Here is a 27644-nt window from a genome sequence, read left to right as displayed (position 1 = left end):
TGAATTGCTTTCATTTAACTTACTCCTCAGAATTGATTTCAGTTATCCAAGTGCGTGTGCGCACTCTTACTGATCTATGTTTTAAATGAATGCTGGGACCATACTGAGGCCACGGTTTATTTTACAGATGAGCCCTGAATAACACAGTAAAACTGCGGGAGATTTATTCTGTTTGCAAACTTTGCATCTGTACAGTTTTGCCAGTAAATGCGTTTGTCTAATTTTCAGTGGAAATTGTGCATAGAGTTGTATGGTTTGATAACCACTTACACTCATGGAAATTGGCCTATATGGATAGAAACATTTACAATTTTGGCCTAACAGAATTACTATAAAAAGCATGTGTTAGTGCTAAGCGATTAGTTCTTTTTGAGGTCGGTTCGGTTATTAAAAAGGTAATCACGGTTTTTGGTTTTGATTTATATAAATGCGGTGACACAGAATAAAACAAAAGTCCCATGATGGTAGTGAATGCTCATTACTGCATTCTTTGCCTCTTCCGTAGTGGGCACAAGAGAGACCAGACAAGTAGATGCGCAATGGATTATGGTCATTGTAGTTAATTACCACATTTTATGCGCTAAACTAAGAATATTGGCCTGTATGAAACTACAACTACATCGCACAGTTCAAACTGGATCAGATTTATCTCTGGAGAAACTGTGCAGTGTGCGCATTGAGCTCCCAGAAAGAAAGAAAAAACTAAATGGAATTCAAATAATTGAACCGACGTGGGTAAATTAGTTGTCAAAAATGTTTTAATCGCTCAGCACTATGCATGAACATGGTAGCAATTGATAGACAACACTGGAGATTCAGGCCAAAGGTGAGGACAAAAACAAGACTGAATCCAAACATTACAGATTTTTCTGTGCATTTGACATTTACTGTACTTTTTAAAGGATTTGTAAATAATCTGAAAATACTCTGGATGCATTCAGTAACATAATATGAATTAACATTTTGGAGTAGGTGCAAGATGAGAAAAAACAAGCTATTACAAGGGTTTGAGTGAGAGGTCTAACTGGTGTCTCCAAGTGGCCACAAACCTCTCTAAACAGTGTACAGTTCCTAAGTAATATCAATGCACTTTTATGACTAAAGGAAAGAGTATTGTTTTTTTAGTTGTTTTTTTTAACACAGCCCTGCATCCCCACCATCATACAATCACTTGTTGTTTACGCAATCCAGAAATGTGCCATTATAAAGCACCATCGGGGTCAGGTGAGCATTATTCGAAAGCTTATTCTATTTCCAACATGGCTAGCTAAGTTATAAAATACAATCTTAGTGTCAGACTTCCCAAATGCACTTCAGACAAACAGATTGCAATTTTGATGCGCATAGAATGGAGTCATGAGTACATTCAAGTGCGTGTTCTGCAGCTATGTTACTTCACAATAAGACAAACACAGGCTTATTCTGTTCAGGACAACCCGGGGTGTCACCCATGTAACTGTGGCTCAAACATAGCGATCAGTAAACGTTGATAGTGTAAATTACATTTAGTTTTCAATTATGGAAATGTGAAGTGCACATTTGGACTCACGGGTGTGGGGTTAGCTTGCATGACTTCAAAGCAATACTTATTATAATCCTCAACATTTCATCTGTCAGAATACATCGACTCCTCTCGATTTACAGCGTGTCCCTCCACTCGGACAACAACAAATGTGCAAATCGTTGCCCAATTAGCAGGAGGGATGGGAGGATCTTATTGTCGTTGCTCAAGTTTATAACGGCTGTCAGTCAAAACCCATACAGCGCTGTGAAATGGAGAACCTGAGGTCTGACATGTATAGCATGTTACTCTACAGCCACTGCGTTGCAATTTGGGCAAGTATCAATGGCAATCTGCCATTTAACCCATAATAATAACATATTGAGCAGGTGCTTTAATCCAAAGTGACTTAGTCATGTGCATACACTTTAAGTATGGGTAGTCCCAGGAATCGAACCCACTATCTATTTGTAGCGCGCACCATGCTCTACCAACTGAGCACTGGACAGTATAGAGGGGCTGTGAGTGGAAAGAGCTACACTTTGAAAGCAATGGTTTTTGTTTGACATTTTTAAATGGGCAATTCCGTTACCATGGAATTGCCCATTAGCTTCCTTTCGGGAACAGGGAAGGTCAAGTGTGGGTCAAGTGTTGACCGTGGCCTGCAGTCGAGGAGGCCTCTTCTCTGGACAGAAATCATTGAGAGGGCACACACTTTAATCTGAAGAGGGCTACAGGTAAGGCCTTTGTTGGAATTAATGAATTGAATGTAGCCCTGCTCTCCGGGTAAAAACAAACAATCATTGGGAGGGAGAGTCACGGCAGGTCAAAAGATGGAGAGCAAAACGGACATCCTGTCAAATAGACATATCTCCCACTGGGCTTCTAGCCTGACTAACTCAATACTATATAGACTTTTTTTTGTTCAGCTCAGTCCCTGTGTTCTTGCAGCTGTTGCATTATTTACCATTATCAATATGCACTATAATGGAGTTAGTCCTTCAATGTCGTCTAAAAGGCTGCTGGCCAGCTCTCAAAGACAGAGCAAAGTGTCTCCCTTATTCCCCTGTGTTTTTCTCCCTGCACTTTGTTTATAATGAGAGTTCTCTGATTTACTGAAGCATTGCACACCATCGGGCTCAGCCCACATTCTGGCCAAATGGACGTGCTGCCCCTACTGGTGCTTAGGAGGACACCTTCCACTGGCTCCTACACTCATTAGTTCCATTTTCAAAAGACCCATTGGCCTCAGTGTCCCACTCTTCTGCTGTGGCACGGAATCATGTAGGGCCAACTATGGAAAGACGCAGCTTTAGATTCACGTAGTAGCATGTACTATCGTCAATGGATGGGAAAGAGGGTAAAAGATCCCAGAGGTTGAGTGGGGAGTTGAAGAAAAGAGAATGAAATGGATTAAAAGTTTGCTTCTCAGCAAAAAAGAGTAATAAAAGTGACCCATTCAATTACTGGGCTGTGGGACTGGAGGGTAAATAACACGTGACCCACAGATTTGAACAATCTCACTCACTTATAGAGGCAAAAAGACACTAAAGAAATTAACTCGATTTTTATTAATTCAGAACATTACCCCAAAGATAGAGCGTGGTCAAGTCAAATAATGTTTTTTAATGCCCTGCACTATTACAGTTAATTATTTCTCGAGTCGGCAGAAATTGTGTCATGACACATTAAATCGATCTTAATTGATATGAATTGTTCCACCCCCCCTAATCCCTTTTGCAATGCACAGTGTGGAATGAGACAGGACAAATTGCTTTGCTTTGTAAATATCCTCATTTATCATGATGAAATAAAAGCCGGCCTCCTTCCTATTGTAAGAGTAAGCCTTCCTGTGTCTGCATCATTACGGAGAAGCACTGAGCAGCCACACAATTAATAATAATCCACATAAAGTCAAAATGGTTTGTGAGGCAGCGGTAAAAACACAACAAATACCAAACAATCCCTTCCAGTCACAAGGCAGGATTTTCTCAGAGGCGCTCGTGATTAAAAATGGAGCAGACAAACAAACGAGAGGATTTATAGAGAGAAGATTCCCCAGCAGTGTAGCCTTAATTGAGAACACTGGCCGGGGGACTTGGTAGAGAGAGGCTTGAGAGGAAGAGCGGTGCCTGGGAGCAGAAAACATTACCATCCACCACCTCTGCTCTGACAGTGAGTTCTACTGACAAAAAGCTGGACTTGTTTTTGTGCCAAGCCTAGGTATGAAATATTAGCTGTAACATGAGAGGAACAACACAGAAGGTAAACTCGATTTACCACCCATGCCAAACAGGGTGCATTTAAATAATACATCAGAGTCCATGCTTCAGCGGTCCTGTGTGGATTGTCAGTGTCTGGAACACCATTCCTTATGATTCATCTTCATCCCGCGCAGCTTCCCATTTCTCTGACTCCCACGAAAGAGTAATGCCAGGCCTAGCGCGGGAGACTCTCGAAGCGCCTGAGGTAACGAAAGTAATATACCAACTCCATGTCCCCTGCCATTCACTGCTTGACAGTCATTTATGTTATCAACCATTCAAACTCATTTGGCAGTGGAATGCATTTCTGCTCCCCCTTGAATCCATCAAAATATGATATTCCAGTAGGGAGTCATTCTGATAGATGCTGTGCTCCAACACGTCTTTCAGAGCAGGGGTTCCCAAACTTTTTCAGTCAAGCCCCCCCGTGCCACATCTATTTCTATGGGCACAAGCACTGTTGATGACACAAACTGTTCACACCCCTCTTATTGGCTGAGAGAATGTTTTGCAGGTTTAAAGCTTATTTCCTGAAATTCTACAGATACAAAAAGCTAGCTAGAAAACATTAGCTGACATGGGCTAGTTGATCGGGACATTTTTGACCAGTTATAAATGGCTCTCGAAGTTATGCAACGACTGACATCACAAGAGGAAAACTCATTTCGAAATTGCACCTTGTGCATTCTACTACTACCTCTTTCAAGAGTAAGTTGAAGCCGGACTGCGTTCCCTATGGGGCCCGCCCCACAGTTTGGGAACCACTGCTCTAGAGGACGATCACAACTGTGACTGCTACCAGGACTACTAATATAACGACTACTGCTACTATTACTAGTGTAGTACAACAGCTAACGTTTTGTTCATTCCACACACAGTGGGTCTCTTTCTCTCCCTCACATTCTGATAGTGTGCATGTATTATCAAAATCTCAGCTTTTCATGTCTTTCAGTACTTATGGGGTATTTTTGGAGGATAATACTGTTTGAAAGTTCTCCCTGACCCATGGACAACCCCACCACAACTGGTGTCAGTCTCACTACAGGCAAAGTCATGGGCAACAGATTAGCAAATGTCACAGGAATTCATCCTTGAAGAAACACTAGTCCCTCTGAGGTAGGTCAGTAGTAGCATATACAGTTGTGTGTGTGTATGTATGTGTGAGGTTATTTTCAAATGTGTCAAGTGGAGAGTACAGACGGAGTACCCAAATCAATAGTATTAATCCCAGTGTACTAGGACGTTAATAACATCAATGGGGGCCATAATCACCATGATCGTTTGTTTCTTCCTCCTGCGTAGGAAAGTGGTAATCATCCGTACAGGGGGAAAACATCTCTAGTGCTTTAAGGGTCTTTGAAATGAATGCAGAACTCAAAGAATTAGACCCCTAAATAGTATTTCTGGCTGCAGGGCCCAATCAAAATCATTATGTAAGACTGAGCATTGATCATGTGTGGAAAGTCAATGTGCATATGAGAGTGGAGGGGTGGAGACCTATGTGTTTTGCACCTGAGAGGAAATAGTCTATACTGCATCACTAAACACGCCCGTTGTGTTCAGAAGGTTTGTCTTGATACTCCTAATCGCCGGTCCCTTCGGCGGTTCAGCAAATAGATGGCGACAATTAGTGATCGCATACACCAAATCAAACACCTTGGCAACACATTAGTGAAAGGTGGAAAAAAATCCTGACCGAATGCATTCCTTTCAGTACCACAGGACAGGTTGAACTGTTGACCTTGGCTCTACTTAGGCTGTTATTGGATCGACTGTTCATCTGAAGGGCCGCCGGTGATTTCATTGAAATTGCCTCAATAAAAAGGCCTGCCACTGCAAATATCAGCCCAGAGAGGTCATTCAGTAGTAATCAGTATACCCTTTTTCTGTGTAATCAGCAATGTGATGGTCAGCCGCTCGTGGTTCTCTATTACCTTTACTAATTGGAATGGTGTCTTGCCACGAGTGCGACGCCCCGACTCTCACACCGACTGAGATCCTTGGAGAAAACACTGACAGAGTGGTCCTGAAACATCGCCCTGATAGATTAGGCCTCTGTTCTGTTTGTCAGTCAAAGGACACCTGAAACCATCACTGGACAGTGGATACATCAGCCTCAACACAACCGAGACATGGGATTCTTCCCAAATGACACCCTATTCCTTTTTTTTTTGTGCAATTACCTTTTGAATAGGGCCCACAGGACTGTAATAGGTTGCCATTTGGCACACGTATGGCTACTTTTGCTCCATCCCAATACTCTTCAACATTTAAGGGTGATATCACTAAAGCCCATGCAGGACTACTCTGTCTGGAGGAGCGAGGCTAAAGTATACGGCTGAGGACCAAGTGCAGTGCTAGCTAGTTCTGCAGAGTTAATTGCTTTTTTGAACTGGCTTCAAGAGCTTATCCTAGCCAGTGACGCTCTGAACGCACAACATGCTCAGACATGTAGAACTATTCAAACCAATCAGGTTGGTTACAGATGGCAAAAGGCGTTGTTTAGCGCGACTTGAGGTGCTCGTAGAAATGCACGAGTACAGGCGAATCAAAGCCGTACGGCGCACTAAGAGCATTAATTTCCCCTGCCTGTCTGTCAGGCAGGAAACTGTTCTAGTGCAAGTCTCAGCTTAACAACTCTACTATTTCCTCTCCAGTCAATACGGTGTTTCCTGTTTGAATTTAAAAGGCGACAACATTTCAACACTCTCCGGTAAAACCCCTACTGGGCATTAGGAACCGAGTGGTCTGTTCATTTCATTATACGCAATCTAATTTCCAGCTGAGGAGTTTTTGAGCAGGCAGTGGTATGGAAAACACTTTAGGTTCTTGGAGCATAGAGTGCAGAGGACTGCTGAATCTATACTTTCAATAAGAAACCGGTTCAAATGAAGCCTCTGCTCGTTCTACCAGACATGGGACACATATTGAGTAATGATGAGGATGAAGCTACATCTTTAATATTATTTGAAATCTCCAGTTGAATGTAGCCGTTTAATGATGTTTTACTCATCAATTCTGCTTGTAGGTGTTGCTTGGCTAGCTGAAGAGAGAGGTCTTGATGAGACCAACAGTCCTCCATGTTGTCTCACTATCGTGTGGGTGAGTGGTTTGTCTCGACGGTGATGAAAGAAAACCCTTCCCGTGGGAAAGCAGACCTGCTCCGTCTCTCGTTCACTATATTTTCCCTCCTCTCTAACCCTCAGTCCCAGTCTGCTGTCTGCTGGTAGGTAACCAGTCCAATAGGGCTCAGGTGGCTATTCCAGCAGCACCGTGTCATGTGCTTCCCTCAGGAAATCTGAGACACTTACACAATAGTACAGTTCTTCCACAATCGTGCCACACCTATTCACACACACATACATACATCCAACTTAAAGGCAACAGCAAAGAAGATCGTTTCCAATGCTTTCTTTTCTCTTCTTGGCAGTGTTTATGGCAGGAAATGGGGGACTTACGGCGGAGTCTACGTGGTCTGAAGCAGTCGGGGGAAATTAAGCACAGCTGGGAACCATGGTGGTGCATGACATCTGTTTAATGTGCTGGGACAGACGACAAAGTGACAACGTGGTAGGAATGCCACCACCGTAATATAAACCAGACACTAATGGACCCACCCATTTTCCCAGTACAACAATACTATTACACAAAATGGTGGGGAAAGAGAAATATATGGAATGCGAATTCTATGCAGCAATAAATGGTGGCAGTAACATGCACCAACAATTATTAGATTTCATTCCCCGGCCTTCGAAATCGTTTTTTTTCTTTGTTATTTAACAGTGAGGCATGAGGAAATGATCAATACGTTATTTTGCTGAAATGGCATGACATTTGTAAGAAGTAAATTACATAGGGAGCATGCAAAAAAATATATACAAATACAAACTCTCTGGAGAGAGGCGCCCTGAGGATTTTCATAATGTGTTCGCTCACCCTGCAAATCAGGAAACGTGACATTGACTAGTCTGCGAGCCACCCCGCCTCTCTGCTACCCAGGAGCCCTTGTCCTAATAGTAATGTACTGCTAGTGAAAATAATCTGAAGTTCACAGGAAAAAGGTTAAACAATGCGAGAGGAAGTTGATTTTGTTTGTGTAGGAGAACACGTACATAAGAAATCTCTGAGCACTGTTTGCCATTCTTGGCCTGCACTTGCTCATGGCACCCGTTCCGGGATGGGGAGGAAGATGCTCAGATGCTTAATATTTGCATTTTAGATACAAAGCAAGGATATCCCGCTTCCTCTGTCCCCTGTCACGTAAGACGCACACTATCTGATTGTGACCCGTGATGCTACTGTGGGAGAACATCCCTAATGACTTCTTGCAATTATTTGATGTAGTCATTCAACTTGATTCCAGGTATAGAAGCTGGGAAACACTGAGGCGGAAATGATCCATGCTACGATGCCATCAAATTCTTACTGGCGATAAACTAATAATCTCAAAAGGAATCTAGGGGAAGTGTAGTCTAGTATAAAAGCGTCTGTCATACATACAGGATATACTTAAAAATAAACTAATATCAAAGATTTGAATTTAGGCTGCCCAGTTATCAAAAATGTGTCTGCTGAGACCATAGCCATATCACAACTTCTATTTACACAGATGCCTGGTGCCTACATCTCTCAAATATACTTCCTAATCACCAAGGATTCCTTTTGCTGTGGATGTCAGGGTCTGAACACCAAAATATGAAACTAGAAAAAAATCCTCATGCATTCTGATAGGTGGGAGCGTGCAGTGAGATGTAGGACAAACTAAGGAAGAGGAAGATATTGATATATACGCTTCCTGTATTGCCACAAACATATAATGTGTTCCTGCCATTTCCGTTCCTGCCAATTCCATGGGCAGCACATAATTCAATGCTATGATTGGCTGTGATGGACAAAAGCAGTGACATGGAGTAGGCATCTCCTCCCGAGCAGACTACAGGGCTGTACCTGGACTATGTCCCCTGGAAAACCTCACTCCACAACCGGACAGTAGCCAAGAGGAAACACAAAACGACAGAGAGTCTCCACTCTGAATGTCAATCTGGGAATACAGCTGGTCTATTCACATCTGAGGGTGAGGCATGGGAATAGATGGATAGTGTCTCAGGCTGATGGAAAGGCAATGCCCAGAGTAATGAAACACTGCATACATTCCGCATTATTCTTAATAACCACTTTCCATCTTCAGATTCCTTCTCCGTACACAAACGCTCCACTACGTGCTCCCCCATATAACGTCTGTATATAGTCTCCGCCTTGTTGATGTGCTGTTTAAATGCAGATGCCATGGCAACCCGGGACTGTGTATCACGCCGCCCGACAGAAATGAATGAGAATTCCTGCCTCAGGTTTGTCATCCATGGACCTCGGGGTAAATACTGGCAAGGTTCGTCCTGAAAAGCATGCTAGTTTATTTCCTTAGAAACACCCCCACCCCCGACATCTGAAATAAACTCTTAGTGAGTGACGGCCATGACACTACCTCTACCAGGAACCTTGTTTATTTTCCCTGGCTTTTCCAATTATGTTTTCTAAAAGCACCCAAGGCAATTATCTGTATGCAAATATCACAGAGCAGTGGAACGCAGAGAGGCAACAGGGAGCAAAAAAGAGAAAATTAAAAACAACGGGAAGGAAGGATGGAGATGGAGACTTACCGGCACACTTGGTCCTGGTGATGAGCGGTGGTCCAGACTGGCCGGTGCCACCCTCCCCTGGTCTGGTGAGCAGGACACGGATCTCGTACTCTGTGTCTGGGTCCAGGTGCCACAGCTTGTAGTTAGGGGAGTTGACAGCATGGGTCTCTATCCAGCTCCCTGATGTCATACGATACTCCACCTCCTTCAGAATGATAGGGCCGTCCCCGAATATAGAGTTGGCATTGAGCTGGATCAGCAGGTAGGTGGGACCAACACCCAGCAGCTGAGGGGGTGCGATAGGCCGCGGGGGTTCTGGAGGAGACAGGAGGGAAAACGAGAATATGGTTTAGCACAGCATACTTCAAGGTATTTCAATTAGGGACATTATCTATTTTTGGCAAAAGCTTTCCATGTCTGTATTTTATTGCAGACGACATAGTATCTATTCAATCAGAAGTATCCAACTAAAAGGTCTGGATAACACTTTTTTTTTTATGACCCATTTGGACTCTCCTTTCAAAATCGATAATCAAATCTAATGAGATTTGTGTCATACACCCAATGAATTCAACAGCTAGAAGTTCAAGTTAGAATGGGGTCCGGGGGCACCAAACTATCAAACACTCTCAGACCAACCAACTGGTTTCACTTCCAGTCAGTCTGGAATCTCTGCCTCTAGCTCCTAAGCAACTTTGCAGTATTTGTGTGTGTGTGTGTTATTTCTTACAAGCATTTTGCTACACCCACAATAACATCTGCTAAATATGTGTATGTGACCAATAAGATTTGATAAGGAGACATAAGGGCAGAGCGTTGTTTAACGCACTCCGATGAAGTTGGTCTCCGGCTCTGCACATCATGCAGGCCTCTTCTCTTCCCTCTTCTCTCTCTTTTCTCCCAGGCCAGATGGCTGTCGGCCGACTCATTTGTTGAAGCTAATTCCACTTAATCATATGTTTATCAAAAACTGTGGTACATGTACACTGAGTATACCAAACATTAGGAACACCTTTTTAACAACGAGTTGCACTCCCCACAGCATGACGCTGCCACCACCATGCTTCAATGTAGGGATGGTGGCAGGTTTCCTCCAGACATGTCGCTTGGTATTCAGGCCAAAGAGTTCAATCCTGGTTTCATCAGACCAGAGAATCTGGTTTCTCATGTCCTGAGAGTCCTTAGGTTCCTTTTGGCAAACTCCAAGCTGTCTGTCATGTGCCTTTTACTGAGGAGTGGCTTCTGTCTGGCCACTCTACCATAACGGCCTGATTGATGGAGTGCTGCAGAGATGGTTGACCTTCTGAAAGGTTCTCCCATCTCCACAGTAGAACTCTGTCCAGTACAGCCAGCTCTATGAAGAGTCAGGGTGGTTCCAGACATCTTCCATTTAAGAATGATGGAGACCACTGTGTTCTTGGGGACCTTCAATGATGCAGACATTTTTGGTAACCTTCCCCAGATCTGTGCCTTGACACAATCCTGTCTCAGAGCTCTACGGACAATTCCTTCAACCTCATGGCTTGGTTTTACATCTGACATGCACTGTCAACTGTGGGACCTTATATAATATAGACAGGTGTGTGCCTTTCCAAATCATGTCCAATCAATTGAATTTATCACAGGTGGACTCCAATCAAGTTATAGAAACATCTCAAGGATGATCAATGGAAACCGGATGCACCGGAGCTCATTTTCAAGTCTCATAGCAAAGGGTCTGAATACGTATTTACATAAGGTGTGTTTTTTAGTTTTAATACATCTGCAAACATTTTTGAAAAATTATAGTTTTCCCTTTGTCATTATGGAGTATTGTGTGTAGATTGATGAGGGAAAAATCATGTAACAAAAATGTGGGGAAAGTCAGGGGGTTTGAATACTTTCCGAATGCACTGTATATTAATCTGTCTGCATATTTCAAGGCATGGCGGTGAAGTGAGATACCCGATGAGTTGGACAATACTTTTCACATCAATCATTTTGAAAAAAATGTAGACTTAAACTGGAAATCAACCAATCCTCCATCGATAACACAATGGAAAGGTAAAATGTTGAAAGTACGTGGGCGACAGAGAGAAACAAAATGGTGCAGTTTGAGGCCATGTGGCAGAGAGTGTTGAGAGCGCTGGAGATGGGGGTGTGAGCAGGTGTGATGTTGTTGATGTTTGTGTGCATTTGTATGCTGTCATTTGCATGTGTATGTTTTGTATTGTTTAAAAAATATATATACAGTACCAGTCAAAAGGTTGGACACCTACTCATTCAAGGTTTTTATTATTATTATTTTTTTTTTTTTTTACTATTTTCTACATTGTAGAATAACAGTGAAGACATCAAAACTAGGAAATAACACATGGAATCATGTAGGAACCAATCAAATATATTTTAGATTCTTCAAAGTAGCCAACCTTTGTGTTGATGACAGCTTTGCACACTCTTGGCATTCTCTCAACCAGCTTCACCTGGAATGTTTTTCCAACAATCTTGAAGGTGTTCCCACTTATGTTGAGCACTTGTTGGCTGCTTTTCCTTCACTCTGCGGTCCAACTCATCCCAAACCATCTCAATTGGGTTGAGGTCGGGTGATTGTGGAGTGGGATGGAGTATTGCTGAAGAATGCTGTGGTAGCCATACTGGTTAAGTGTGCCTTGAATTATAAATAAATAATTGACAGTGTCAGCAGCAAAACACCCCCACACCATCACTCCTCCTCCTCCTCCATGCTTCAGGGTGGGAACCACACATGCAAAGAATCTGTTCACCTACTCTGCGTCTCACAAAATCTCAAATTTGGACTCATCAGACCAAAGGACTGATTTCCACCGGTCTAACGTCCATTTCTCGTGTTTCTTAGCCCAAGCAAGTCTCTTCTTATTATTTGTGTCCTTTAGTAGTGGTTTCTTTGCAGAAATTTGACCATGAATGCCTGATTCACACAGTCTCCTCCGAATAGTTGATGTTGAGATATGACTGTTACTTGAACTCTGAAGCATTTACAGTGGGGCAAAAAAGTATTTAGTCAGCCACCAATTGTGCAAGTTCTCCCACTTAAAAAGATGAGGTATGTAATTTTCATCATAGGTACACTTCAACTAGGACAGACAAAATGAGAAGAAAAAAAATCCAGAAAATCACATTGTAGGATTTTTAATGAATTTATTTGCAAATTATGGTGGAAAATAAGTATTTGGTCAATAACAAAAGATTATTTCAATACTTTGTTTATATACCCTTTGTTGGCAATGACAGAGGTCAAACGTTTTCTGTAAGTCTTCACAAGGTTTTCACACACTGTTGCTGGTATTTTGGCCCCTTCCTCCATGCAGATCTCCTCAAGAGCAGTGATGTTTTGGGACTGTTGCTGGGCAACACAGACTTTCAACTCCCTCCAAAAAAATTATATGGAGCTGAGATCTGGAGACTGGATAGGCCACTCCAGGACCTTGAAATGCTTCTTACGAAGCCACTCCTTTGTTGCCCGGGCGGTGTGTTTGGGATCATTGTCATGCTGAAAGACCCAGCCACATTTCATCTTCAATGCCCTTGCTGATGGAAGGAGGTTTTCACTCAATCTCACGATACATGGCCCCATTCATTCTTTCCTTTACACGGATCAGTCGTCCTGGTTCCTTTGCAGAAAAACAGCCCAAAAGCATGATGTTTACACCCCCATGCTTCACAGTAGGTATGGTGTTATTTGGATGCAAAACTCAGCATTCTTTGTCCTCCAAACACAACGAGTTGAGTTTTTACCAAAAAGTTAAATTTTGGTTTCATCTGACCATATGACATTATCCCAATCTTCTTCTGGATCATCCAAATGCTCTCTAGCAAACTTCAGACGGGCCTGGACATGTACTGGCTTAAGCAGGGGGACACGTCTGGCACTGCAGGATTTGAGTCCCTGGCGGCGTAGTGTTCCTGATGGTAGGCTTTGTTACTTTGGTACCAGCTCTCTGCAGGTCATTCACTAGGTCCGTGTGGTTCTGGGATTTTTGCTCACTGTTCTTGTGATCATTTTGACCCCACGGGGTGAGATCTTGCGTGGAGCCCCAGATCGAGGCAGATTATCAGTGGTCTTGTATGTCTTCCATTTCCTAATAATTGCTCCCACAGTTGATTTATTCAAACCAAGCTGCTTACCTATTGCAGATTCAGTCTTCCCAGCCTGGTGCAGGTCTACAATTTTGTTTCTGGTGTCCTTTGACAGCTCTTTGGTCTTGGCCATAGTGGAGTTTGGAGTGTGACTGTTTGAGGTTGTGGACAGGTGTCTTTTATACTGATAACAAGTTCAAACAGGTGCCATTAATACAGGTAACGAGTGGAGGACAGAGGAGCCAATTAAAGAAGTTGTTACAGGTCTGTGAGAGCCAGAAATCTTGCTTGTTTGTAGGTGACCAAATACTTATTTTCCACCATAATTTGCAAATAAATATCCTATAATGTCATTTTCTGGAATTTTTCTTTTTAAGTGGGAGAACTTGCACAATTGGTGGCTGACTAAATACGTTTTTGCCCCACTGTATTTGGTTTGCAATCTGGGGTGCAGTTAACTAATGAATTTATCCTGTGCAGCAGGGGTACCTCTGGGTCTTCCTTTCCTGTGGAGGTCCTCATGAGAGCCAGTTTCATAATAGCGCTTGATGGTTTTTGCGACTGCACTTGAAGTAACTTTCAAAGTTTCCACATTGACTGACCTTCATGTCTTAAAGTAATGATGGACTGTCATTTCTCTTTGCTTATTTGAGCTGTTCTTGCCATAATATGGACTTGGTCTTTTACCAAATCGCGCTATCTTCTGTATACCACCCCTACCTTAACACAACACAACTGATTGACTCTAAAGCATTAAGAAAAAGAAATTCCACAAATTAACTTTTAACAAGGAACACCTGTTAATTGAAATGAATTCCAGGTGACTACCTCATGAAGCTTATTGAGAGAATGCAATGTAGAAAATAGTAAAAATAAAGTATAACCCTGGAATGAGTAGGTGTCCAAACTTTTGAATGGTACTGTATATAGAAAATATATATTTTGATATATTTTCCTTTATTATTTTCCTCTAACCCTACCACCCCTCCCCTAGTTGGAGTAAACTAATGAACAATAACGCTTAGGCTTTTACTTTCAGCTTATACATACTATATACAATTTACGGACACAGTATCTTTTGTTCGTTTTTAGTCCAAGCCTTCAGCTACCCTCAACCCCTCCCATTGACCTCTGAAGACCATCCAGATTTCTATTTGCCATCTTTTTCAACTGTGCTGTGAAGTTTCACAAAGGTTCTGAACCTTTCTACTGTCATAGTTTCAAAAGATTGTAAATTAAATAAACATTTTTGCTAAGTGTATTATTATATTATTAATCGATTGACTGTGACTTTCTAAAGCACACAGCAGCGCTATTTGCAGAGTTAGCTCCAGTTAAATCTTGCAATTCTTCAGCCATTCCTGAACTTGTGACCAAAAACAAGCTACATATGGACAGTAACATAACAGATGATCTAATGCTGGCCCATGTTGACTCCAACGCTTCCCACAGTTGTGTCAAATTGTTTGGCTGTCCTTTGGGTTGTGGACCATTCTTGAATCACACAGAAAAACCAAGCAGCGTTGCAGTTCTGGACCCAAGCCTCTGAATGGCACGCGTACACATTCCATGTCTTAAAAATCCTTCTTTAACCCGTCTCCTCCCCTTCATCTACACTGATTGAAGTGGATTTAACAAGTGACATCAATAAGGGATCACATCTTTCACCTGGAATCACCTGGTCAGTCTATGTAATGGAAAGAGTTTGTGTACCCAGTGTATAAATAGCGCTTACACTGAGTCATAAGCATGGAATCCAGTGCTTTGATTCAGCCTGAAATGTGGATCAAATTTGGCTCGTAGGGCCCCCATCTGACGTGACCCATGCTTTTGTCTGTTGAACCTAACAATTATCTACAAAAAAGGACCTGTTTAGTGTTTAGCCCTGCAGGGCATACAAATATACATTGTGTTCTTGAGACAAATTGTTTATTTGCTTGAATTAAGCCCCAACAGAAGACCATAAATTAGAAAGTCATTGTTTAGCTCTTTTGCATTATTAATACCCAGGTGGACGTAGCTCTATAATAAGCTAGTGAATCGTGTATGGTGGCGATGGTGGATAACGTCCCGGAAGTGCTCTCTTTGTGGAACACACAATACCTGAACCCAGAACACTCCCCTGTAGAGAGTTCCCAGGAGTTTTTAATTGTGTTTGCTTCCTGGTTTTCTATGCCAATTCATCTCTCTCTGTTTCATTAGTTGTGCATGAGACGTGTGCTGCAAAAATGATTGGGCTGCGCTGACAAATCTAATTTCTCATAATTCAATAAGATAAGAGCATTTGAAACGGACACAACTACTGTGGACCTACCGTACTAGTGCCAGAAATCATATACGAAAAAGCAGAAAGAATATATGAAAATGCATGTTACATGTATATTTTTTACTTTTCCCTTAAAAAGGACAGCAGAAATGTGTCTGTGTATTTTCTTTGTTTGAATTCCTGAAATCCTTTTTTCCAGGTAAATACATTGGGTCAAAATACTGGATAGACTCCAACTAAAACGAACCAGAAGCATCTTCACAATTGATTTAATCAAAACAATTCATTATTGAAACCGCTGATCGTGTATGGTGGTGATGGTGGATAACGTCCCAGAAGTGCTCTCTTTGTGGAACACAAAGTCGTTTTCCAGGAAAACGAACCAACACCATCAACGGGAAAAAAATAGAACGAGGAAAAAAAGCCATTTAAATGCAGAGGCAATTGCCAACCTAATTTGTACTTGTACCTGTAGGCGAGGACCGTTCTCATTTCATTAAGACGTTTGGAGGAAACAGCATAAACATAACAGAGAAGGTCTGGAGTAAATGACACCCAAAATGGCTTCTTTCAACTGAAAAACTAAATACGCTTGCAATAAAATGCACAGTAGCATGCATGCAGAAGGCTTTAGCAAGCAGGCGTTTTTTAACAGCCTTCCATGACAGGTACTAGGCAGGCAGGCTGACTGACTCTCCCCATTTAGGGCTTCATAACGGTGGCAGGATGATAGTAACAGTAGGACTGAGCAGGTAGATAGTGGCGGGCGGGCAGAGGGGGGAGGGGAGGGAGATGATGATGAATCTTTCATCATCTAATATTGCTTCTTCCCCAGCAGCCCATCCATCACATGTGGGGTGACAGTGTGGAATGATATCGCAGAGCCCTCGCATTACTGCTCCTTGAACCTTGTCTCATCCATCTCTCATCCTTCAGCAGGCCACGCCGCTAAACATCAGCCGTGCCGTCGCACAACTTAGGCTACTGACTGGCCAGCCTGCAGCTCTGCTCTGACTGCTCTGACCCAGCCCCAAGCATCCATAGCCCCGGAGCCATTCTAATAGTAATTGATTTTCATTTATTGCCGATGCAGTCGACAATCTCCAAGGCAGTAGCTTGATCAAAAAAAAAATGGGGGGAGGAGGAGAAGGAGGATCGGGTTAGGGGGAGGAAGGGGAGTGAGAAAAGAAATGAGAGATGTATAGAGAGAGAAAAAAAACGAGTGTGCTGCAGCAACTTCATTTTGTGCGGGAGAAAACGTTCAGGTCCGCTCTGGCTTATTTTGAAGTTAATGATAAGCTCCGAGGCAAAAGATGACAGCGACTAGGCAGGCCTTGAAACAGCAAAGTGCACGCAGCAATCTACAGCTGACTGATGGCATTACAAGACGCAGCGGAGTGATCCCTTCCTCCACCTGTCTCCCCCACTTTACTTCCTGCAAGTAGACACTGTTTGGGCTGATGGTATTAGACTATCATCTACAAGGTGACACAATCATTCTGCCTCTGTGGTTAAGAAGCAAACAGTCCACAGACTGCTTGGAGTTCATTTCAGGTTAAATTTGCACACCACAAAAATACATTCTAAACCAATATTTTTTAAATTTGTTCCCCCGTGCATTGGAATCAACCCAGTTTCATATTCATATCATTAGAATATTTTCCTGTGTTGATGCGTTTCTCTTTTCTTGTGTGCCTTCCAAGTTCTTCCTTTGGCATCATTATGAGGCTTCATCAGAGTTTAACAATCTCTCTTTGAGCCTGGGATTGTCAAGCAGGAGCCTTTCTTCAGTGGGGAAAGAGCTGGCAGGTACTGAGTTTGAATCTACTTTTAAGCAGAAAATATCTCCCAGCCTGCTCCTCAGCTGACAGTCTTGTCTGCCACCAATCAGCCAGTTTGTTTACGGCAGGGTGGCACACTGGCCCCCACACGCACACCCCGGGGGAGATGACAGCACACACTATCTACACAACAGTCAGTGTACACACACAATTGTGCATACATTCACATGCAACATACTAGAACCTTTAAGATGAAGCACATATTTCCCATGGATTCCTAATCATAAAGCCTTGGATAAGAAATACAATTGAAATACCATGTTGAGAATTGCACCGGAGGTCAACCATGAAGTCTTTCAATAAGCCGTAAGAAACATCTCACAATCAAAGCCGTTAACGGGCTGATTTTCCTTTGATTTATTCAAGCGGAGCGCACCAGGCATGTTTGTTGTAGGCCCTGTTCCAATGAGCAGTATTGTCAATAAAGTTGTGTTTCTACTAGCGAGGGGGCAACATCATTACTCAAAGAACTCTGGGAGCTGCGCGAACCTCATGACGAAGTGAATTGTGTTCTGCTTGGTGTTGTTTCCCTCACCGCTGGGGGACACATAGATCAATAGTTCTTCGGTGAAAGGAATTTGCCACTTAAATTTTCATTTGTTACAAAGCGGACCAAAATTGCCGGCAGCATCCTCTGTCACTTCGGTTTTGGCAGAGGAACCACTAATAAACTGTTACCCTTAGGCCATAATCGACAACGGGCAACTCCTTGCCAGCTCTCATTATGGGCTGCCTGTATCAATGGCCCCAAAATTTCCTTTAAAATTACCATCTTTCGGATTGCTGTAGCAGGATGTCAGTTTTCAAGCGCCAGTGAGATATCGGACCTGTCAGTGCAGTTAATGTTCAACTCTCTTCTAACACCAGGGTTCTGGGGCCCTCTGGCCTGCGCTAACAATAGGATTTGCTTTACTGATGCAAGAACACTTTCCCTCCCTTCCTCTGGGTTGGGAGCGGAGGTAGGAGCTGGGAAGATGCTACGATTGTCTGTATTAATTCTCTGTGTGGCTGGAGATATGCAGAGCAGCTCAGAGAGAGAAGTCTGCTGATTTGCGAGGTGTCTGTTGAAGCAGGGCCCGTCGCCAAGCCTCTCTGCGCTCTCCACTGACCCCATCTGAGAAGCATTCCCACAAGCAGACTTCACACATCATGACATGAGAACTTGTGTATTTATTTTCCCTTTGGTGATTCTCATTTGAATATCCTAATAATATTCAAACTCCTCCATCTGAATAAACATATGCTAGTTGTGTTTTCCCTCACATATTTATCTTTGATTCATGCATAATGTTTACGAAGAAATTTGGGGAATTTTTGCAACTGAGTCCAAAACCACAATTAACAGCTCTTAGACTTGAATAAGAGCTGCTACCAATCATTTATAAGGTAGTAAACAGATGTGCATGGATGTTCATCTGAAGAGGGCACACATACCTCTGACGATGAGCCCGGCGAAATTGGACACACCAGATCCTCTCTCTGATTGGGTGACACATCGATAAAGGTCTTGGTCCAGATTAGTCACTTCCTTCAGTCTGAACGAGGCAGCGAACCGCCTGTGGTTGATGTTCTTAGTCGACGCCACGGGAATGTCCTCCCCATTTCGCCTCTGCGCGATAAAAACAAGGAAAAAAACATATCCGTTTGCACTCATTGGAAGATCGTTACACTATCAGGAAGATGATGGCAGACATATCAAATCTGGAGTCATTTCTCAAAAACAAACATGGCATCAAGGACGCATCAAGCTAGTAACACATCCTGTAAAAGTGTATCTCAGAGGGATAAATGGGTTTGTTAAGCTGCCACTTCCTCTAAGGGCTTATCGCGGTGAACGTTATCAGACAAGTTTGGTGTCGACAGCACTGTCTCTTTTACAGTTTCACCTCCACGACCGCCGGCACCGAAATGGTCACATCGCCTCTCACACTTTCCCACCCAGTCATCCATGAGAGGAGTTATCCCTTATTCCCTCCCTACCTCCTCCTCCTCCTCTCCCTCCATCCATCCCACTCTCCCTTCAACTCTGTGGGCCTTATCAGTTCACCCTAGGCATTGGGGGGGGGGGCTTCGACAATGCAGTCACCTGAACAGTGATTTTCCTGCAGCCCTAGCTGACAAAATAGATTTCCATTCTTTCATAATAGACATTTCCCCAAAGAGATGTGGCATTGCCTTGAGTAGCGTATCATATCTGAGATGGTGTAGAGAGGTGTTTGAGTTTTGAGGACGCAATGCCAAGTGATATATCAAGTGATAGATTATAATTTGGTTGAATTTTGAACTCAATTTTTGTCTTTTGGTATGATACATGAACAACAGTATGACCCCACCATTTAATAACGAGTCCTGGTGTTCAGTGGTTAACCCGCCCTGCCCGCTCCCAGTCCCTACCTGCAGCCACAGTTTGTTGTTGTTGGCATCCCGGCCGGTAGCGATGCACTGGAAGGTAGCGTTCTGCCCCGCGTTGACCTCCACATCTCCCAGGCGCAGGAAGTGAGGCGATTTATCTACGGAGGGGGGGGAGAAAACAATTACAGCAGTCATAAATGCAACGTCCACGACATGATCAATGCAGCACATCCCTCTCCTCGCCATGTCCTAATTACTAGCTTCTACCTCATCTGTCACATGGACACAGCCAGAGCTGAGAGGGTGAAATGGTACAGGTAATCACACACCACTGCTACAAACAGCCTGGATTATGACAATACGCACACTAGCACCTCTGATCAAAAGATACCAGTGTCCGAAGAGGGCAGAGACATATCAAAGAAAAGGAAACCTAGGTGCACCGACATGAGGAGAAGGATGGAAGGAAGAAGAGACATTTGGAAGGAAGAATATTAACGAGCAAAGTTTTGATCTGGACAGCTAAATTATTCATGGTGATTTGGCTGGTTGGCAGTCCAGATGCCGTGTGGTAGTTTGGAGCACTACCGGCGGTAACTGAGCACACATGACTAGGAGGAACGTTTCACGAAAAGGAGCTAAACTCTTATCTGAACGCAACAGGACCACATGGTCAAAACGGTTGTCTGGCTCCCCACTGTTGTTAACATCCAGGGATCCTCATTACATATTATCTAACGAGGCAAACGATGGCTTGGCTCTTCATACTTTCGAATACATTAACTACGTCAATGTACAGAGGTACCAAGTGTTCTCTCGGTAAGTTTAAAGATGCTGCATTTAACATTCCTTCAATTATCTTTCTTCAATTTGACTTTGAGGACGAAAACTCACTGCCTGTAGATGTTTTCTTTTAATTCATGTTTTGGAGTGATTGTGAATTTAATTGTGTTCTATAATCCAGCAGCGAATTCAAAAACACAGCCTAAGGGTACTCCCCCAAATTAGCCTGTATACTACAGCGAGAAAACTGATTAGGCATAATTTTATGCACAACCCATACATACAAAGAGACAGAATCTTAGACTGAGAGAGCACTACCAAGTGTGAGATCTAGAGGCGGCCGAGAAGTGAGGAAGAGATGATCGAACAGTGAGATGATCCAATGGGCTAGTGCCATTCAAAATAAAGTCCCATCCAGTGATTTAACTAGCTATGAGACGACGGCGAAAATAGAGACTGAGAATCCCAGTGTCAGCTAGGGCGTGTGCTTAGATAGTTCATTATGATCAGTGCCATGGGTGGTTAGAGAGGTGGGTGGTTCAGCACACCCTCGTTTCACACAGAGCTTAGTCGGGGATCCATTCTAGCCCCTCTGCCGCTGAAGAGCTACAAGCTCCTCGAGACAGGGATCAGAGCCAGTGGCCACTGATAACCAGGAGGATATGGTCATGCCAGACGCTTTGAACCAAGTGGTTTCATCGAAAGTGCAAAAGAAAACGACACTTGCTGATTAACCGGTTGGTCAAAATCTGCAGCATTTGTTATTGAAGAGCGATCACGCACTTACTAGGAATATGATTGTTTTCCTATAGTGCTCACTAAATACTTAACACTCCTTAAAAAACTAAAATGTGTTTCTCCAAAGTAATAAATGGGTAAATGTTTGAGACCGAGGGATAATTATTATTGTTAAATCCAACTGAAATTACCCTCTGGAGCGACGGCATTAGCAGATTAGCTCCAAATTAGCCTGGGATGTATCGGTCCCCTGAATCAATCCACTTACCACGCTGCCAAATGAGGGGTGGCTAGTGCTCAGTACTGAGCATTTCTCTGGATGCAGCTGTCAATTTAAATGAATGCTGCTACTGTGGAGGCTAGGGCTGTATCTCAAATGGCACCCTATTCGCTACATTGGGCCCTGGACAAAAGTAGTGCACTACGTCGGGGATAGGGTGCAGTTTGGGATGCAAGCCTAGGAGGAGGTAGCGGGAGAAGACGCATGGCTGGACACACTGGACTGCACCAGTCTAGTCCTCAAAGGGTCCAGTGTCCCTAAACCAGCCATTTTACCCACCCTTTATAATTAACTGTCACAAAAGGTTGACTACACTGTTCAAAAGGATTACATTCCTAGTTAGTAGACCTCATCAGTGAAGGTGAAATCACTACCCCATGTGGTTGCTGGTGCTCCTAATTGGGATGCCTTTCCATTATTTAATCTAATCCTTTATCATCCTGGATAGACTAATCCAAATGATTCTAGACAAAACGGAAGTGAGGGAAAAAAAAAATCGAAATATTACCATTTTCCGTTTGGGCCCTTTAGATGTGTACGAGTGAGTACAGCGCAAACAACTGTGGACACACTCACAACATTTTCTTAATAACACTTCAATAACGAAACGTCGATTTCCAATGACGTCTCAGAATCTTGGCGTCTGTGGGAGCTGTCGGAAACATGCTTTCACTGTGTCTTTGTGAAATGCTCTCTGGGTAAAAACATTTTTTTTAAAACACTACTACGGTATATTTAATAGTCAGGTCATCGGGAAGCCAGGGATTTTTGAAAGTTAAAGTACTTCATTGTGCTGAAGTGGGTGGAAGTCAGCTATTACAACCCAGAAAGCTATGCTGAGAGCGCACAATTATCCTTTATCATACGGCTGATTCATCTATTAATGTATTTATTTATTCCATCCTCTGCCGACAGTCACTGATGTTTTCAAATGCAGGTCAGCCCACTCTATTGTCTTCCAGCGGCAAAACTTGCTCACTTCACCTTTCCCCTCAATCACAGTGTCACCTTTACGTATCTTAATTTGCAGAACAAAAAAAATAAAAATCCATCAGCAGCAATGCAGGAGTGTCTGGTAATTACTGCCTGTGTAATGACTTACCACATGGATAGCTCAAAACCTGGATGTCATCAATCGCAATGAAGCCTGTCTTCCCGTCAGAGACCTCCGCCTCAAATATGACCTGCCAGAGAGGGGGGGGGGGACAGGACAGGATGTTTACAACACTCAAATTTTCACAGATCGATCCCTAATGCGCCATCATTCTGCCCAAGACTCTTGCAGGTTCCAACAGGCAGCCGTTTTGGTATATCCGCTGCGGGCACTTTATGGTGCCATGGGATGTGATCGTAAACTGGGACAGAAATCATATTCTCCAGATAAAAAGTGAAGGGGAATATAAATAAATCAACAGTCGATATAATTCCGTAACAAATCAAAATGTGTGGCTTGTGATTGCCACAGCAGCGTGATGTCAATGTGAGGTAGAATGTTTCTGGGTACTTAAAAGAAGTGAAAAGGGGTTTTCACTTCTTTTAAAGTAAGTCAAGTCACTTATTTTGTGCCACGAGGCAAACAAGGTTGAGGTTGAATTCTAACACAAAGCTAAATGCAAGTGAAAGCTTTTAGAAGAAAAGTACTTATATAAACATTGATGTCATTAAGTAAAACATTTCGGACTGAACCGTGTAACACTGAGAAAGAAATCACACTCTTTACAAAAATGTGAAATTTCTTCCGGGTGGTTATTGAATTAGCACATAGCATACTGTAACCACGGAAAAAGTTTCAACTAAAATTCCACACGGTGGGAAATAATGACCATCTAAAAATACTTTCCGGTTAAGTTTTTGTCCCTCAGTCAGAGTCTTGCACACAAAGAGGGGGGAAAAAACTAACCAATTGTGTGGGCAGAACATACGGTTCAGCCTTAATAGGTTGACATACAATGTCAACCCCAGTCTAACGTTTATACCTTTGTGTGGGGATAGCAGGCTATATGGTTACAGTGCATTGCAGTTGTCCATAGCTGCCCCCACATCAGGCTGTCAGAGGTGATTACAGTACTGAGGACGTCATGCTAATCAGAGTACTTACAGGGCCTGCTGTGGAGACTGGGGCTCAATGGCCCTCTGCTTTCATCCATCAATACAACATTGATGGTTGGGCCTCTTAGGCCTCTGGCAAATTATGGACAGTTGCCCACTCACAGAAAAACCAGGGTACTTTTTGGAACATACCCAGCTTCTTACTAAAAAATTTTGTCCATCGACCGCACTATACATCCAACTGCACTATACATCCAACTGCACTATACATCCAACTGCACTATACACCCAACTGGCTTACATGGTTTTTACTACTCTGGACACATTCAACCTTCATTTAACTAGGCAAGTCAGTTAAGAACACGTTCTTATTTACAATGACAGCCTACCAGGGAACAGTGTGTTATCTGCCTTGTTCAGGGGCAGAACGACAGATTTGTACCTTGTCCGGTCGGGGATTTGATCCAGCAACCTTTCGGTTACTGGCTTGACGCTCTAACCACTAGGCAACCTGCAGCCCCTAAACTGCAATGTACTCTAGCCATGTAACCACATACAGTGCCTTCAGAAAGTATTCACACCTTTTGACATTTTCAATTCACACCTGAATTGAAAATGGATTACATTTAGATTTAGTACACACAATACCCCATAATGTCAAAGTGAAATTATGTTCTTGGAATTCTTTTGAAATTAATACAAGATGAAAAGCTGAAGTGTCTTGAGTCAATAAGTATTCAATCCCATTCTTATGGCAAACCAAAATAAATTCAGGAGTAAAGATTTGCTTAACAAGTCACATAGTAAGTTGCATGGACTCACTCTGTGTACAATAATTGTGTTTAACATGATTTTTGAATGACTACCTCATCTCTGTACTCCACACATACAATTATCTGTAAGGTCCCTCAGTCGATCAGTGAACTTCAAACAGATTCAACCACAAAGACCAGGGCGATTTCACAATGCCTCGCAAAGAAAAGGCACTGATTGGTAGATGGGTAAAAAAAACAAAAGCAGGCATTGAATATCTCTTTGAGCATGGTGAAGTTATTAACTACACTTTGGATGATGTATCAATGCACCCAGTCACTAAAAAGACTTCCTAACTCAGTTGCCAGAGAGGAAGGAAACCACTCAGGGATTTCACCATGAAGACAATGGTGACTTTGAAACAGTTACAGGGTTGAATGGCTGTGATAGGAGAAAACTGCAGATGGATCAACAACATTGTAGTTACTCCACAATACTAACGTAAATGACAGAGTGAAAAGAAGAAAGCCTTACAAAATACAAATATATATATTTTTTAAAGCATTCTGTTTGCAATAAGGCACTAAAGTAAAACTGCAAATAATTAGCTAAATAAATGTAATTTATGTCCTGAATACAAAGTGTTATGTTTGGGTCAAATCCAACACAACACTGAATACCACTTCATATTTTCAACCATGGTGGTAGCTGCTTGTCATCGGGTATGGTTGTCATTGGCAAGGACTAGGGAGTTTTTAAAAATATAAATCCATGGAATAGAGCTAAGCACAGGCAAAATCCTAGAGGAAAACCTGCTTTCCAACAGACACTGGGAGACGTTTCACCTTTCAGCAGGACAATACCCTAAAACACAAGGCCAAATATACACTGGAGTCGTTTACCAAGACGACATGGAATGTTCCTGAGTAGCCTAGTTACAGTTTTGACTTAAAATCGTCTTGAAAATCTATGTCAAGACTTGAAAATGGCGGTCTAGCAATGATCAACAACCAACTTGACAGAGCTTGAAGAATTTTTAAAAAATGTGCAAAGCTCTTAGAGACTTATCCAGAAAAACTAACAGATAGAATCACCTTTGGCAGCGATTACAACATGTATTGACTGATGGGCGTTAATATTTATGTACATTTGATATTTATGGGGTATTGTGTGTAGATGAGAGAAAAAAAAGCTATTTAATCCATTTTGAATTCAGGTCGTAACAACAAAATGTGGAATAAATCAAGGGGTATGAATACTTTCTGAAGGCCCTGTAAATGTCACAGTGTTGGAAGGGCAACGGGAGAACAGATTTACATGTAAGTGGTCAATTTAAAAGGATGTGCCTCCACTTGAAGCTGATTATGGAAAATAACCCTCAAACCTCATGCACTTTGTTTTCCACTGAACACAACCTTTAATTCACCTTTCACAGACTTCACAATTTGCTAAATCTACTGTGGGATCTAAGGACATTTTACGGCTGAATCCTGATCCCCCGAATTGCATTCTAAACATGCCTTTCAGCAGGAAAAGAGAGAGACCGAATAAACATTTACCATAATAGTTTGTTCCAGCTGCTGCCGAGCTTAATGATGGTATTTTTGCTTTTAGCTGAGATTCATATCCTTTTAAGTGATCTCTCTCTTAATGCATACGACATTTGCTAAACAAATCTTAAGCCAGCACTTGCGATAACTCCAATGAGAGGATTATAGTATAAATCTTTAAGCGAGCAGCGCAGTCAGGGCAGTCAGGGCAGTCAGGGCAGTCAGGGCAGTCAGGGCAGTCAGCGCAGTCAGCGCAGTCAGGGCAGTCAGGGCAGTCAGGGCAGTCAGGGCAGTCAGGGCAGTCAGGGCAGTCACAGGAATCTGCCATGCTCCCAACCCCCCCCCCCATTCTATATCGCTTTTCCACAACGAGTGAAAATGGACAGATGTACTGTATTCGATTACCAGCTTTTCCCCCGCAATAACGTAATAACATGATCTTATTAGAGCCTGGTCGTACAACATAGATGAACAACTCATAATACTCTTGGAGGGGAAAGGTGAGAGAGTGGCCCTTCCGGAACTACCAATTGCAATTTTCAGTAGTGACAGTAAAGAGGTCGGCTATCATTGGAAATTGAACAAACAAGGTGAGATAAAAGAAAAAAACTCCGCTGTGACACCCTGTGCTGGTGCAATTATCTTAACCGAGCTAGCTGCGACAGACTAGCCCTGATGTCACCAAGCCACAAGCCAGTAGGCTCACAGAGTGAACACAGCATCAGCCCCCTGACAGCTCTTTAAAAATAATACACTGCTCTCCTCCGGGTGAGGAGAAAATATGAACATGTTCACAGCACAGGCTGAGGATGACAGCCAATGGAATAAAAAAAAACACTCACAGCGGATATATCCAAATGGTTGGTTCATCTTTGTTTACTCCATTTTGATTTGAGGAACTGAGGAGCTTCATCAGCAATCCAAGTCATACTGAGATAAAGTTAACTGGAAGTTAATTTATCCAAAATGTCTCCATAAACAGTCAGCAAATACAGAGAGTACTAAATGTCTCTGAAATCTGAAATACAACGAACCCAACTCAATGTCTAGAGCACTGAGATTACCTTTCAGAGGCTGAATGCTGGGTAGCGCTTTGGACCAGCAGGTCTTGGCTAGAGGAGGAGAGGGAAGGAGAGGAGCTCTGTGGTCTAGGAGGGGGTGGCAGATGGACCTAGAGAAGGGTTTCCTGTCTGCTGGAGCCTCACATGGAGACATGCAGGGACAGAATCAGGGACGGACGGCCAGGCAGAGACTGCAGCTGGGCTGGAGCCTGCATTAAGCCTGCATGAGCTGCTCAAATGACCATGATGTCAGCAACTCCTGCCCTACCAGCTGGTATAGGTTGTGTGTGTGTGTGTGTGTGTGTGTGTGTGTGTGTGAGTGAGTGAGTGAGTAATTTCAACATACACGCAACCAATGCAGATATGTCTCAGGAACATCAAAACATGCGGCCCAATCAGAGGCAAACTACGACCGTGACTTGGAAATATACAGAAAACACTGTCAGAGATGCAAACATGTGCACGCACACGCGCA

The 27644-nt window shown here is 42.9% G+C and overlaps 1 protein-coding gene across 10 annotated transcripts in view; it reads right to left on the bottom strand.

The window, feature by feature from the left end:
- Nucleotides 1-27644, bottom strand: part of ptprk (protein tyrosine phosphatase receptor type K) — a 148466-nt gene that overhangs the window by 54360 nt on the left and 66462 nt on the right. For all 10 annotated transcript variants that reach the window (XM_065026402.1, XM_065026403.1, XM_065026404.1 and 7 more), the window contains exons 4-7: nucleotides 22859-22940; nucleotides 19998-20113; nucleotides 19038-19212; nucleotides 9423-9716 (exon numbers count right to left, since the gene is read on the bottom strand). In XM_065026402.1, coding sequence (XP_064882474.1) covers nucleotides 9423-9716; nucleotides 19038-19212; nucleotides 19998-20113; nucleotides 22859-22940 — 667 coding nt within the window. The remainder of the gene's footprint in view (nucleotides 1-9422; nucleotides 9717-19037; nucleotides 19213-19997; nucleotides 20114-22858; nucleotides 22941-27644) is intronic.

Source organism: Oncorhynchus nerka, linkage group LG13 (genome assembly GCF_034236695.1).
Source record: "Oncorhynchus nerka isolate Pitt River linkage group LG13, Oner_Uvic_2.0, whole genome shotgun sequence".
In the NCBI taxonomy this organism is placed as follows: domain Eukaryota; kingdom Metazoa; phylum Chordata; class Actinopteri; order Salmoniformes; family Salmonidae; genus Oncorhynchus; species Oncorhynchus nerka.
The sequence above is the reverse complement of the archived record's forward strand: the minus strand, read 5'-3'. Positions and strand labels throughout refer to the sequence as shown.